Here is a 16680-nt window from a genome sequence, read left to right on the forward strand (position 1 = left end):
TTTTATTATTTCTGAAATGAAAGAAAAATTGCTTTCAAAAATGAAATTTTAGATCTAAAGTGCTGTGGTAAAGAGAAACTTAATGGAAAAAAGTAAAGACAGAGAACGAATTTTTCATATTTATTTTAAATAATTATTCTATTCAAACTTTACAGAAAAGAACAACATTTAAAAAGTATTTTTGGATAGCTTGGTCGAAAAATTTTGAAAATTTAGCTCTTGTGCAAAGAAATATGAGAAGAAGGATGCAAGCAGACAGGGGAAATTCATGAGACAGAGACAATACTAGGTCTAGCACATAGCCAATGCCAACAATAGGCCTAAGTTATATAAAAATAATAAAAGTTATGGAAATTTTTTTAAAAAGAAATTCAAATTACAAATTTAATACAGTCGAACCTGTTTATCTCGAATCTCACGGGAAAGTCGAAAAATTTGAGATAAAGAGGTTTCGAGTTATACAGGTACTGTAAAAAAATTAAATTAATTTTTTAAATTCTATTAAAAGTGCTTTGTTTTTAGTAGAAAAATATAGACATTTCATTAAATTAATTATACCACATACATCTTGTGATATCGTACTGTCCAAACAATAATTTCTCCGAGTCTTAGACTCCTACAAAAGAATGTCTTTACTTCACAGCCACTTCGTGCAAACTCTTACATATCTTTATTCACTACCTCTACGCTTGATCACCGAGCCATCACAACATGGAGGCATAACATATTTATTTACATAACAGTTTTTTAACATTCATTCAACTCTGAAAATAATTTTTCCAGGATTTTTGACTAATAACCTTATTTGTTTCGATTATCCTTTTGAGGTTAGAAAGATCGCAAATTCCTCATAGATCGCTTTCTATAATTCACTTTAAAACTCTTAATTATCCTTTGATCCATAGGTTGCAATTTTGAGGTCAAAATGAATTTCTATTCTTAGCTTTCTCATCTATGTTGAAAAGCTAACCCCTGGTGGTCACTACTGATTCACCCTTCACTTACTGCCAGAATCATTGTATTCCTTTCTAGTTAATGAAGTGCAGGGATAGTGATTGAAATTCGAAGGAAGACCACCAACCTGTTCATCCCTACTTCCAGTGGATTAACGAAATTCATCTCTGTGATAAAGCTCAACTGATAAGGAAAGTTTTGACATTTGTGCTCTATCATTGAAAATTCGAGAAACGGAGGTTTTGAAAAAAAAATTCGACATAAACATGGAAAATATATTGATTTTAGGCAGTAAATGTAGGGAATTTTAAAAATTTCGAGATATAGAGGTTTTCGAGATAAAGAGGTTCGAGATAAACAGGTTCAACTGTATATAAAAACATTAATAATTTTTATAATATAATAAACATATTTTAAATACCAAATATGGGAGAAGTCTGTCTAATATTACATCTGGACTTAAGTAACATGCCATGATTTTCAGGACATCTAAGGCATTAAGTTTGGCAGAGCAATGTTTTAAGGCCCTCAATAAAGAAGTCAACAGAGAAACAACAATGACAAGGCCTTCACTAATTACATTTTCCTTATTGTTAGATGACTCATTAACACTTAGTTGCTTTTCATATGTTGTTATAACATCAATTATGTTGTAAATATCCTTTTTCAATCTGAAAAAAAAGAAGAAAAAAAATCATTTTCATAATTCCTCATTATTAAATTAATCTTTGGGGATGGGTTTCAGAATTAACCCATTTGGAAATACAATAATAGAGCCGCATAAATATTTACTAACATAAATTAGTTATTACAAAGTTTTTGAGTTCTTTAGTTAAATTTAAAATATTTAATTTATATATATATATATATATATATACAGTGCAAAGTCCCATATCCAGACATTCATTTACCGGAAGTGTCATTTTTCCGGACACTTTTTAATAATCAAAATAAACAGAAAACTTTTTCAATTATCAAATTTGTTTTGCATTTGCGACTTGTTGGAAAAAAAGTATGCAGGGATGAGAATCTCCCGCTTTCCCCTTCATTTTGATTCTAACTTGACTTCGATTTTTGTTAGATTTAAATCCAATTTCCACTACAATATGAAGAAAAAAAAATGTATACCAAAGAAACAAAATCTAGAAACAGAAAAACAAGTTTAACAATTTTTTTTAACTGTTTGCATGTATTCATCTTCTATCATCTTGCTATTTGAATATTGCAACATAAACATTTTCCTTGTTAAAATTTACATACAATTCTGAAAATCATGTAAATTTTTTTTGTTTTTTTGTTATTTGAGATGATTATACAAAAGTAAGATTTAAGGCAATTTTCCACAAAAATTAGTACCAGAAAATATACATCTTGCAAACTAGTACTGCAAAATAAGAACATATTTTGAGAGAGCTCCTATTACTTCAAAATAGTATTTTAAAGTAAAAAGAAGAAAATGATTGTTAAAATAAAAAGGGTGCTATTAAAGTACACTGTTCCATTCTTATTTCTTAAATTTGTTTTTCAAATTGTTGAACAGCAATATTTTTATGTATTATAAAAAATATTTGTATTTATTAAAATTGTTTTTTCAATTAGCTTTTTATTGTAAGTTATATTAAAGTTAATAAAATAATATACATTTTCTATAAAAAAAATGGCTGCAGAGTTTGATTGCATCAAATTTATGAGCAGTAAACATTATGAAAAAAAAAAAGATCTGGAGTAAATTTGCAAATGATGGTAGTTCAGTTTTCATTTTCCTATTTAAAAATATTTTTTGAAACAGGCTTTATTTTTAAGCAATACACAGTATCTTACATTAAAAAAAATTAAACATCTGATTTAAATTTATGCATGTAAAAGTTCAGAAAAACATACCTGGGTAGAATTTTATAAATACTTCAAAAAATAAAAGAAATACATACTCAATTTAAATTAAAACAAAATAAATCAAAATTTTACAACATTTCAGCTTAACTACATTTGTATTTATTTATGTAACATAAATAAATACATAATAATTTATAAATGAAAAAACAAATTATAGATACATTTCATGTGACATAAACTGTGTATGTATATATAAAAAATTTAATGTTAAAATTGTTTTTATTAATTAATTTATTCATAAGTTTTTATAATAAGTTAATAAAATAATATACATTTTCTAAGAAAAAATGGCAACAGAGTTTAATTGCATTACATAAGGAAACAGCCAACATTGAAAAAAAAAAGGAAATCTTTCATAAAATTGCATATGATGGAAGTTGAGTTTTCATTTTCTTATTTTAAAATATTTTTTGCAACAGGTTTTATTTTTAAATCACAAGCTGTATCTTATATTAAAAAAAATTTAACATTTACCTCAATCGAATTTTAAAAGCACTTCAACGAATAAGAGAATCAATGCATACTAAATTTAAATTAAAACAAAATGAATCACATTTTTGCAACATTTCAGCTAAACTGTACTCATACTTATAAATTTTTTCATCAGGTGAACGAGGATAAGTTGAAAATATCTTGAAATAGTCATTAAGAAAGGAATAGAAATACTCAGGAAATGCCTTATCTCGTTGTAAGTCTAAATACTCTGCTGCACTCAAGCGAGCAGATGGATCTTTTTGCATCATACTTTGCACAAGTTTCTGAAAAATAATAAATAAGATATTAGACACATATTTATTTATCACCAAAAAATTCCATTATTCATAAAACTACAACACAGGGTATTGCTTAATCACGGACCTCAATGAATAGTTTTAGACACCCTTCCAAAAAGGAAATAAAAAAACATACTGCTTTAATATGAATAAGCATTTATGTGACGAAAAGATAAATACTATGAGATCATTTGACAAATCACTACCGAGGAAGAATGGTTAAAAACATCAAAACATGCCTGAGTGCCAGGTGAAACTTCAAGCTGCTTCAAGTAATGACATTTACAATTAAACAGATTTTGATAATCATACAAGGTTCACCAGGAGGATGCAAGGAGGTGCATTTGCACCCCCTGGCTTTTTTTAAACAAATAAAGAGATTGAGAAAAACAATTTTGTTATAAAATTTTTTTTATTAAAAACATTTTTATTCAAAAACAAATAATTAAGTAATTATTGATACATAACAATTAAAAAATTGTTTAATCAAACAAGAATTGTAATCGTCTTGTTTGCTGTCCAAATATGTATATAACTTTTTCAATGAATTCTGAGTCATCTTTGATTTTTTTCTTGCGCACATTGAGCATGCACAAACTACTTAATTGTAGACCGATTCCATGTTTTGATGCGTCGCATTGTACTTAAAGTACGTTCAATAGTGCACGTAGTAGCTGGAAGAGTTAGGCCAATTGTGATTGCCTCCACTACAGCTGGATAAAACTGTATGGCTTCAATTACTAAATCGATGTATTCGAGGGATTCATAAGAATTTTCTCTATTCTACCACATTTCGTACCACTTTGTAGCTTCAGTGATGAAATTCGGTAAGGGCAGATCTTTATGCATAGTATATATATATCTTCTAAAACTCAATAAATATCAACACAACACAACAATCTTAAGCATGCACAAACACGTTAGTATACGAAACTACTGTTTGTAGTTATTTGTGTTTCAAAGTCAGTAGCTATGCCAGCTCCATCAATACAGTTTCGCGTCGCAAAATTTGCAAGAACAAGAAATTTGTGCTTTTTTATAATTTCTTGTTAACAATGAAGAAATGTATCGTGAATAAAATGAACAGATGAAAGTATATGTAATAACAGAATATTTGAAATTTTTTTTTTTGGGGGGGGGGTTAGTTTGTTAGAGGGTTGCAACCCCTTTTACATTATTCTGTCGGCGCCCTTGTAATCATAAAACCACCTTTGTCAATAGTATTTTGTCACTATTTGATACTCCATTTGTTTTTTCTTGCTTAACATTAGTTTTTTCCTTCAAATACATATTTCTTTTGACTTCATCTCTATTAACCCATTGTTAACGAGTTCTCTCATCTTTCCCTCCTCAAAAGTTGTAGATTCATGACCAGATAACCCTCAATGCACTTGCATTAGTGATTTCAATTTATGAAATTCAGGGTAACATAAAATATTGCAAGAGTAATATAAGAGTAAAATATTGCATAATAAGAGTAAAATATTGCAATATTGTAACATAAAATATTGTACATCGTGTCTGATGAAGGAAGATATATTTTTTCAAGCAATATCTTCTTGTGTTTAGTAATGGTATAATTCAAGAAGTCTAAATAGAAATAATCTGAGTTTCAACTAGTTTTTATCTAAGTATCTCATGCCTGCATTTCATTAACATTAAAGAATAGGCTAATTTAATTTTCATATAAAATCCAAAATAAATAAATAAATAATAAATAGAATAAATAAACATAAAAAAAATATGAGTAAAGCAGGTTCTTACAATATACAAAAAAGAACAAAGCAAAATATATCTTTGCAAAACAGATGAAAGAGGAAGAGCTTTCCTATTTTTCTGATGAAGGAAGATATATTCTTTCAAACGATGTATATTTGTATTTAGAAATGGTATAATTTAAGAAGTCTATATAGAAATAATCTGTGTATTTCTAGTTTCTATCTAAGCATCTCATGTCTGTGTTTCACAAACATTTAAGAATGGGCAAATTAATTTTCATATAAATTGCAAAAAAAAAAAAGAAGCCTAATTTAAGTTTTACACCTCATAATTTTAAATATTTAACTAGTTTTAAAAGTAGCCTGCTCATAGTAACTGTGGAGAATTAAAAGAAATTAAAGAATTTATAAGACGCGCACATGCGCAAAGAATTACGTAACGCTTCCACCCACGTCTTCAGATCTTATGTACGACCTAATTCATACGGTCGCTTTAATGCGGCGCTCTGTCTTTTACTATTGTTGTTGTTTATGTTAATAAAATATTCTTAATTACGATCTGCCTAATTAATTAAGAACCTCGATGGACATCCTTTAAGCAATAATAAGTAAGTTAAGCAACATAGTGGCATCCCTGACTGGACGCGTATCGAATTGATGCAAAGCGGATCGTAAAAAGAAAACATCAACTACGCAGTAAAGAAACTATAATTACGTAAGCATGGATGCTTCAAAACAATTAAGAGCGGCATCACGAACAAGTTTTACGAAAGCCTTAAATAAGTTAGAAGGATTAATACGAACTAAGACACCGGATATCATCGAAATAGAAATAAGTTTGGATACTTTAATGGAAAAATGTAAGCAGCTACGAGATACTCAAAACTTACACCTACGAAATATGCAAGCCGCAAAATGCACGGAGCAGGAGTACAACAATGAATATGAAGCTTCCGAGGAATACTACGACAAATTTTCTGCCATAAAAGTGAAAGCCGGAAAGCTAATATCGGCGACTACCAAAACCGAAACTACGACGCCGATTCGTGATGATACGTCTACACCAAATAAGTCTCCATCTACGGCGTATAAGTTACCTGACATCGAACTACCGAAATTTACGGGTGATCCAAGGCAGTGGCTTAATTTCTGGACTTTATTCAGCAAAATACACGATGATGAAAGAATTCAGGAGCGGGAAAAGTTCCAGTATTTAATACAAAGCACTGTTGCCGGATCCAAAGCAAGATTAATCATCGAGAGTTTTCCAGCAACAAAAGAAAATTATACGAAAGCTGTTGAACACTTAAAAACACGATTTGGAAATGAAAGTGTTCTCACGCAAGTCTACATACGGGACTTATTAAAACTTGTGTTAAGTGATAAATCTAAAGTTGATTTAGCTACATTATATGATAAACTACAAACACAACTAAGAGCTCTTGAATCACTGGGATTAACGAAAGATAAATATGCAGATTTCTTATTTCCTTTGGTAGAATCAGCTATTCCCACGGATTTATTACAGGTATTTGAAAGGCAAAAGAATTGTGCGACCGATACGTCAGGTAAGACTGATTTAGATTTGTTAATAGAATTTTTACGAAATGAAGTTGAATCTGAATATAAATTAAAATTAAGTAAGGAATCATTTTCTTCAGATAAAAATGTTAATAGTAAAAAGTATATAAATAAGTATGAAACAAAACATATTGCTTCTTCATGTGAATTGTTTAACTCTAATAAGAATGAAAATGAATGTATAAATAAGTTTAAGAAATTTGATACGAATATTTGTATATTTTGTGATAAAGCACATACATCTGAGAGTTGCAGAGAATTAGCATCTATGACCTTGGAAGCCAAAAAAGAAATAATTAAGAAAAAGAACGTTTGTTTCGTCTGTTTAAAAAGGGGTCATAGAGCTAATACTTGCAAAGCAAAGTATGTTAGATGTTTAATTTGTAATAATAGACATTTTTCTATTTTTTGTCCTGATAATCCGAAAAATAAGATCGATAATGTTTCGAATGAAGAAAACCATGAAAACAACATAAGTACGTTAAATAATCAAATTCAACTCTCAGACGTATTGCTTCAAACTTTAATTGTAAGAGTGCATAATGGTAAAAAGGAAATGTTAATTCGTGGAATTATAGATACTGGTAGTATGAGAAGTTATATTTCTGAAGATGTTGCACAATGTATGAGTTATATGCCTATAAAACAAGTAGAAATTAAGCAATCACTTTTTGGTGGGGTCGAAACTGAAGAAAGTATGCACAATGTATATAATGTAGAATTAAGTAGCATTGATAGGAGTTATAGATGCAGATTTGAAGCTTTAAGTCAAAAACAAATCTGTTCTGATATTAAACAGATCCCATATGGCCCCTGGGTTAAAGAGTTACGAAAACTAAATATTAAAATAAGTGATTTGGACAAAGAATTTTGTAATTTTGATAAAGGAATTAAGTTGTTGATAGGGGCAGATATTGCCGGAAAATTATTTACGGGTAGAATAAAAAACTTGAGTGCAGGACCCTGTGCGATTCATATTAGGCTAGGGTATACTTTAATTGGGAAGTTAAATGTTGGCAATATGCCAAAGGGGGAGAGCGAGGCTTCTTGTTACATTTCTTCACTTCTCGTGAAGGATAGAAACATTTCTGATTTATGGAAATTAGACGCATTGGGAATTACGGATCCAGAGATAGACAAAACAAAAACTCAGTTGGAGGAAGAAACATTAAAACATTTCGAGAATACCATTCAAGTCAATTTGGAGGGGAGGTATGAAATATCTTTACCATGGGTTTTAGACAGCTCGCTTTTGCCTGATAATAAAAATATTGCACTTAAGTCGATTTTGAATACGAAAAAGAAATTAATTAATTCGGGTAATTTTGAAGCTTATTCTAACGTATTTAAGGATTGGTCATCTTTAGGGATTATTGAAGTGGCCAACGATGCAAAGGTAGATAATGTTCATTATTTGCCTCATAGAGCAGTGGTTAAGGAAAATTCTAATACGAAAATAAGGCCGGTTTTTAATGCGTCAGCCAAGTCGGCCGGAAAACCATCTTTAAATGAATGTTTGGCTACTGGACCAAACTTAATAGAAATGATCCCGTCTATTCTTAATCGATTTCGTAAGAATTTTGTGGGTATATCTGCAGACATTGAGAAAGCATTTTTACAGATATCAATACGGGAAAAAGAAAGAGATTTTTTGCGATTTTTGTGGTACAGTGAAGACAATTCGGACGAACTTAAAATGTATCGGCACAGAAGGGTAGTCTTCGGAATTACCTCAAGTCCCTTTTTACTTGCCGCTACATTGCGTTACCATTTAAATCGAGTTTCTGAAAATTTAAATAGTACTGCAGATATTCTTAAACAATCATTTTATGTAGATAATTGTGTAACTAGTCTAAGTACAGAAACTGAAGCTCAAAATTTTATTTTAGAATCACAATGTATAATGTCTCAGGGTCATTTTAATTTAAGAGATTGGCAGACAAATTTACCTGATTTATGTGTTAAAGATTCATCTATTACAAAAAATGTACCAATTTTGGGACTTATTTGGGACACGGAGAAAGACACTTTGTCATGTAAGATTGAACGAGCAGATAATTCTGACGAATTAATTACGAAAAGAAAAGTGTTAGCTGTGGCTCATCAGGTATTTGATACAATCGGTTTTACGGCACCGGTAATGTTATTACCTAAGTTAATTTTACAAGAAACTTGGAGTTCAAAAATCAAATGGGATGACAAACTACCTGATAATTTGATTAAGAAATTTAAATCTTGGTTTATCCGATTACCTTTGCTACAGAACATTAAGATTCCAAGATGGATTTGTCTCGATTTGTCAAATACCTTGATGAGTCTACATGTGTTTTGTGACGCAAGTAAGCTAGCCTATGGAACTTGTGTGTTTGTAAGAGTTGAAAGTACCAATGAACCTTTTGTTAAAGTTAATTTAGTGCAAGCTAAGAGTAGAGTTGCACCTCTAAAACCATTGACAATACCAAGGCTAGAGCTTCTTGCATGTTGTATTGGATCTAGATTGTTAGCAAATATAATTAAAGATTTGAATCTTAACAATATTGATATCTATTGTTGGACAGATTCAACGACAGTTTTGAGTTGGATAAAACGGGAACTCAACTGGGGTATTTTTGTTCAAAATCGTGTAAAAGAAATTCGTTCTTTGACTTCTCACACCATGTGGCGCCACATTCCCGGATCTTTTAATCCTGCCGATCTTGCTTCGCGAGGTTGTTCAGCTGAGCAGCTTATTGAACGTCGTTGGTGGGAGGGGCCTAACTGGTTGTATGAAAACGAACAAAATTGGCCAAAATCCTTTGAAGCCCCAGATGAGAATTTAGTCAACTCTGAACTGCGTAAATCTGTCATTGTAAATTTAAGTAAAAATGATAATGTTTATGATAATTGGTATTATAAATATTTTTCTTCATATAAGAAAATTGTAAATATGATAGCTTGGATTTTTAGATTTTATAATAATTGTAGAAATGTAGGTAAGAACTGTTCTAAGTTTTTGAGTGTAAATGAATTGGATAGAGCAGAGAAAAGTCTTATTCTTTTGATACAAAAGGACAGTTTTACAGGTATCAATGATAATAAGTTGAGACAATTAAGGCCATTTTTTGATAGTGATGGTATTATCAGAGCTAAAACTAATTTAGTTTTTCATGAAGATAAATCTAATTTCATTTATCCAGTTATATTACCTAGTGATCACCCAGTTGTCAAATTGTTAATTATTAATTGTCATAATGAACTTTTACATGCTGGTACTACTATGATAATGTCTCATTTAAGAGAAAAGTTTTGGATTTTGAAAAGTCGTAAAACTATACGAAATTGTATAAGACAGTGTGTAAAATGTTTAAGATTTAATGCTACAAAGTGTAATGTCACGCCTGGAATTTTGCCTAAAGTTAGAGTTAATGATGCATCTGTTTTCGAAATTGTAGGTGTCGATTTAGCCGGACCACTATATCTTAAGGATGGGAAAAAGTCTTATATAGTACTTTACACGTGCGCTGTGTACCGGGCTATACATTTAGAGTTAGTAACTCTATTAACTACGGAAGCCTTTTTTCAGTCCTTAAGACGTTTTATTGCGCGCAGAGGAAGACCGTCGGTAATATATTCCGATAACGGAACAAATTTTGTTGGTGCGCAAAAGATTCTTCATTCGATAGAATGGGACAAGTTAGCTTCAAAAGCTGCAGAGCATGAGATACGGTGGAGGTTTAACCCTCCTTCCGCCGCCTGGTGGGGTGGTTGGTGGGAGCGGTTAATACAAATGGTGAAACGAATTTTACGTAAGATATTAGGACGCTCTTCCTTAAATTATGAGGAATTGGTCACAATTTTGTGTGATTGTGAAAGAGTAATTAATACGAGACCCCTCACCTACGTATCGGAAGACGTGGACACCGTTTCCCCTTTGACTCCAGAAATGTTTCTGCACGAAATACCTTCTTCAGGTGTTACAGACATCGATAAGGCAGATAAGGAAGGTTTAAGTAAGAGAGCTAAACATCTCCAAAGAGTAAGAAAGTCTTTAAGAAATAGGTTTAGGACTGAATATTTAGGTCAGTTACGTCAACAAACTATAAGAGATTTCAAGGATAATCCTTTAGTGGTCGGTGAAATTGTATTAGTTGAAGATGCTAATAAAAAACGCGCTTTTTGGAATTTAGCTAGAGTTTTGAAATTAATTCCAGGTCGTGATGGCAAAACAAGGCTTGCTCTCGTAAAGACAGAGAATCTTGAGTTTATGAGACCTGTCCAGAGACTTTATAGATTAGAAGTCAAAAGTTAAATGTTTTGTGAATTTTTATATGTATATGTTTTCTGTTAAAGTTACATGTATGTCATATTTGTGTGTCATTTTATAAGTTTAAGTACATTTCATTTATAAGTGTTTAGTAAGATTTAATTTTTGAGTGTGATTAAGGTTAATTAAACTCAAAAGGTGGGAGTGTATGTGGAGAATTAAAAGAAATTAAAGAATTTATAAGACGCGCGCATGCGCAAAGAATTACGTAACGCTTCCACCCACGTCTTCAGATCTTATGTACGACCTAATTCATACGGTCGCTTTAATGCGGCGCTCTGTCTTTTACTATTGTTGTTGTTTATGTTAATAAAATATTGTTAATTACGATCTGCCTAATTAATTAAGAACCTCGATGGACATCCTTTAAGCAATAATAAGTAAGTTAAGCAACAGTAACATTTTAGCAATTTCATTCAAATAAATACAATATCCAAAAATATTTATTTTCTTTAGTAAATAAATACCAGTTTAGAGGTGTATAAAATTTATATAATTAGAATAAAAATGAGTAAACACAATCATAATTACCTTCATATTAGTGTCTTCAATTTTCTCAAGAACTTTAGATGGTTCATATTCTCCTATCCTATATCGTAACAGTTGAGAAAAATCAAAAGGAGCAGAACCTTCAGTAAAGAGTTCTGTTAATGCACACCTGAAAATAAAATAAATTTAAATTACCACACATTTAAAAACAGAATTTTTACTCAACGATAGTATTCTATTTAAACTAGAAATTTTTATACAAGAGTTATTAAATTTCATGAGGTGAATCGCTACAATGTGTAAATTAAAAAGATGCATACCCTAAAGAAAAAATGTCCATTGCACCAGTCAAATCACCAGTTTTTATTTCATCAGCGTGAATGATGAGAGATGGAGAAGGAGGAGCTATTGAACTTCCACTGGAAGAACTTACGGTTGAAGCCATGCTATACACACTCGATGAACTTATGGTTTTAATGAATCTCTCAGGAGCAACATAGCAAGTTCTTCGTCTTGAGGTATCAAAGAAGTACGAGAAATCAGCAGGGTTGTCCTATGAAATAACCATACATCACATGCAATAACAATAATGAATATAAAATACTGAAATTGTTTTTATTAGGTGAAGAAATTTTATTTAAAAAATAAATAAATAAAAAGGCGAAAGTATTTTCTAAAGTCATATTTGGTTATTGCAAGCCCTTGCTTAACAAAATCCTTAACTGAGTATAAAATATTGATTTATAATTATTACTTGACATGACGGTCTGGTTCATTAGAATCTTTTCGAAACCTGGCTGCTGTTTAGTAATTCAGTAATAGACATTGAATGCCTCACTTTACCGCAACTGCACTTTGCTGATGAGCCAGGGAACTTTCAAGGCAATGACTTTCGTCATTTCTTTTAATTGAATTCTACTTCGCTATTTATTATTGTTTCTGCATACCTTTTTGTGTTTATTCTTGTCTTGCCATTCGAAATATTAAAAAAAATTTTATCAAGTGAAAAAATTAATTTTAAAAATAATGAAATTTTAACAAACAAATATGATTTCAAGTCATATTTGCTGATATATTTATCATGTATAATAATAATATACAGTTATATAGTTTAGAATTAGTTATATAATAATACAGTCCTTAATTTACAGTTACAGTAATATTAATGGATATAAAATACTGGTTTTATTTTAATAAAATGAAAAAATTTATTATAAACAGTAAAGAGCTTTTAACAAGCAAATGTAATGTTTACAGTCGGGTTAGTTCATTGAAAGTCATTACATAACAAGATCTGAGACACATAGGAGAAAATTATAAGGAATGCTTAGTTTAATTTTTAAAAAAAATATGCTGCTAAAAAAATATTACTTAGATTCAAATAATGCAAGGTCATTGCAAAGATCACTCACAATTTATTATTATCTCTTGTTGTGCTAATAGTCCCAAGGCACAACATTTTGTTACTCTTATTGCTTTTTCTTTTCACAATTTTTGAACAACTTGAACTAAATGATTTTCATTTTTAAATTTTTTCATAAGTAAAGAATCTTTCACGAAGAGTCAGTTACTTTTTTTTCAAACAGTTAAAAAATAAACAATTTAAAGTCTAGGCCAATAATAAAAAAATAGTGGCCATGTTAAAGAGTTCATTGAATTGATTTAACAATATTTTAAAATATACTATTCTATGGAAAATATAAGAGATTTATATAATTACAACAAAGCATTTTTACAAAATGTAAGATTAAAATTTTAAAACGAGTTCACTGTGAATCAAGCTTAAAACCTTGAAGAGTCAACCACACACTAAATTAAACTTCAAAATAGAAATGAAAAAATATTTAAGTTATAAATTTTGCTATATTACCTCAGCAAGATTTGTGGGCTTAAAACTTGCAAAATCTGTAAGAAGAAGCCAATTCCAACTGCTCACCATAACATTTTCAAGTTTAATATCACCATGATACACCTTAAATTAATAAAATTAGGTTAAAGAATTACACATGTTGAACAAAAATAAACTAAGATTAAAATTCAATATGAGTGAAGGAATATTTACACCAAGTTTGTGGCATTCACTGAGGCACTGTAAGAGTTGAAATGCAATCCAGCGTTTTTCAATACTGTTCAAAAAAGGTCTTGTACTGATTCTATCATATAAATTATCTTTGACATATTGACGGATTAAAATACCAGCTTTATCAGTTATCTATAAATAGATATAAGAAATTTCAAATATGAGAATGTATTTTTATGATTCAAATAGGTATACTAAGAATAAATAAAAATTAAACATACCATAGCTTTTTGAAAAGGCAAGGCATTTGGCACATTTTTTAGCAGTTTCCTAATTTCTAAATTGAATAGAAAAATTAAATTAGATGATTGAGAATTTTGAAATTATTTTACTATTTGGGACATTGAAATGTCTGCACACATTAATCAAAAAGGGAGAGAGAGAGGCAGGGGAGAGAGATTAATTACCATCTAAGCGATCTCTGTGTGCTTTTAAAGGCAAGGAAGGATCCCTAATGGCAAATACTTTGACAACAATCAATCCTTCCCTAAACAAAGACAAATTATTAATTATTTTATTAAAAAGTGATTATATCTCATAGTAATTAAAAACTTATGAAAATGTACTTACTTGTGTTTTGCTCTAGCAACTTTAAAAAATCTCGTACTTCCCAAACTAAGAAGAAAAAAAAAGAATAAAATCTGTTTGAATTTGTGCCATTTACTATCTGTGCAGAAATATACATCAAAACTGAGCAAGCAAAACAGGAAAAAAAAGTTTACCAACATATACTTGATATTAAAATTCTTATTTTCGGTTTATTAAAATTTTTAAGCTACTCCTATAATTAGAATATAGGACAAAATGCTAAGGTATATTTATAAAATCCTAATTCAGATAATTGGCAAAAGCACAAAAAATAAAATAAATAAAAAAATAAGAATGACAGAAGAACTGTTTCCTTCAGAGTAGTCAAATAACTGAAGTAAAGCAAATAAAAACATTTTACTAAAAACAGGGCCCACACAAAGAATTCTCCACTTTGCCAAATGCAATAAAATCGTAAATCCAGTGAAAAAAATAATTGTATTTCGGCGATTTTTCTTACGAAAAGAAAATATATATTCCCCCTCAATCCTAAAACATAAATAAAAAAAGGTCAAAAAGAATTTTTTGAACAAATCCTGTAATTTTTATTCGATTACAGTAATTTCTATTAGATATGCTACATAACCAATTAGAATTATATTAAGCCCAGATAATGTAAGTGTAAGTAACAAGAGAAATTACGTAAGCATGAGACAGATCAGAAAATATCTTTTCTTGTGACAATAACTTATCAGTAATGTGATGATCAAAATGCTTCAGATTTATCCTTATAATACTACCCTAGTAAGAAATTATCAAAATAAACCCCAACCTATTTCTATTCCTTTCCCATTTAATCCTCATTTATCCTCCCCAACAGCAAAATGACTCTAGGTTTTAATTTGCATTTTATAAAATAATTCAATACAGTAAATTTGTATTTTGATTTGAAGTTTTTCAGGGAAAAAAATCAATCATAAAAAAATTTTAAGTTTTGCCTTTGGCCAAGAATTTTGAGAATTGGCAAATACTTTTGATATTTGGATGGTTTACATGATAACAATTTGAAGTCCTTAGCACGGGCCCTGTAAAAAGAAAATGAAATATTTCCTCATAAACTGTGAAGGCATTGAGAAAGATTGTTTACTATAACTGTAATACTACAACTATACTCATAATTTTCAATGTGTTTCTTAAGCCACTTTCTATTTTATACAGGCAAGTGCAAGAGATCTGCCGTTTTACCTGAAAAAATTCTATTTTGAATGCAGTTAGAATTAATAAACTTAAAAAATTAGACAGTATTAAATTGAAGAAACATTGCACAAATATAAGCCAAAATTGTTTCCCTTCATTACAAAAGCCAAATCAATGGTAATATTATCTTTAGTTACTCTTATTACCATTTTTGATTTTGGTAATTTAGTGAAGTATAAAAGAAAATAAATAAAATAAATTAAATTAAATTAAATTTTTTTTTAATAAACTTAGATTAATTAATAAATTTGATGAAATTATTTGCAAAGTAAAATACTCTCACAACAATCCATTGTGAGGTTAAAATCATGGAGGATAAAGCTTCAGTATGGCTATATTGTCAGCATTTTGCAAAAGTCACCTTTACTCCCCACATTCTTTTGAAACTGAATCAGCTTCAAGCTGCCATTGGGAAATAATGACAGCTTGAAAGGCAGTACAATGACAATGACAGATCAATGCCTTAACTAAGGCATTGTAGTTTAAATCAAGTTTTGGGCCTTTCTTTAATGTAAGCTTATGATGAACTGAAATAAAGTTTTTTTTTTTTTTGAAAAAATATCAACTGTATTATTTGCATTCCTTGTTATTTTTGTTAAATAATCAACACAAGGGAGCCACTCCAAAAAATGTTCACATTGAACTTTTTCAACTAACTAATAAGATCTAGCATTGTTTAGCAGAACTCTTAGAAATTAATAGCTCACTGACTGCAAAATGCACCATTCCATAAGAATGACCGGCCCACATATTATATCAATGACTCGTTCATATTTTTTTTTTTGAAGAAAATATTCGTTTTCCTTATTTTATTAGTTTATTTTTACAGCAAGCTAAGGAAATGTAACAATTAACTTAGTATATAATTTTATAATAATCACTGAATAAGCACAGCATTATATTTTTTCCTTGGAACTATTCATATCTATGCTTATTTTTCACTTCATCATCATTAATTTTTATCTCAGCTCTATAAGTTTCATTTAAAAAAATTCAATCCTAATTTAACTTTCCAAAGCATTTTGTAAAATCAGGAGGGGAATACAGCAATAACTATGAAAATGAATTTTTTATTTATTTATTTTTACCCGAAAATATTTGTTA

The 16680-nt window shown here is 29.7% G+C and overlaps 1 protein-coding gene across 10 annotated transcripts in view; it reads right to left on the reverse strand.

The window, feature by feature from the left end:
• LOC147806248 (phosphoinositide 3-kinase regulatory subunit 4-like) overlaps window positions 1–16680 on the reverse strand; it is a 59815-nt gene that overhangs the window by 40002 nt on the left and 3133 nt on the right. For all 10 annotated transcript variants that reach the window (XM_087169035.1, XM_087169028.1, XM_087169036.1 and 7 more), the window contains exons 3-11: window positions 14362–14406; window positions 14199–14278; window positions 14013–14068; window positions 13774–13923; window positions 13582–13683; window positions 12032–12264; window positions 11754–11880; window positions 3436–3605; window positions 1376–1625 (exon numbers count right to left, since the gene is read on the reverse strand). In XM_087169035.1, coding sequence (XP_087025161.1) covers window positions 1376–1625; window positions 3436–3605; window positions 11754–11880; window positions 12032–12264; window positions 13582–13683; window positions 13774–13923; window positions 14013–14068; window positions 14199–14278; window positions 14362–14406 — 1213 coding nt within the window. The remainder of the gene's footprint in view (window positions 1–1375; window positions 1626–3435; window positions 3606–11753; window positions 11881–12031; window positions 12265–13581; window positions 13684–13773; window positions 13924–14012; window positions 14069–14198; window positions 14279–14361; window positions 14407–16680) is intronic.

The sequence above is a fragment of the Parasteatoda tepidariorum genome, chromosome 8 (genome assembly GCF_982258835.1).
Source record: "Parasteatoda tepidariorum strain Cologne lab strain chromosome 8, Ptep-v5.0, whole genome shotgun sequence".
Taxonomy (NCBI): domain Eukaryota; kingdom Metazoa; phylum Arthropoda; class Arachnida; order Araneae; family Theridiidae; genus Parasteatoda; species Parasteatoda tepidariorum.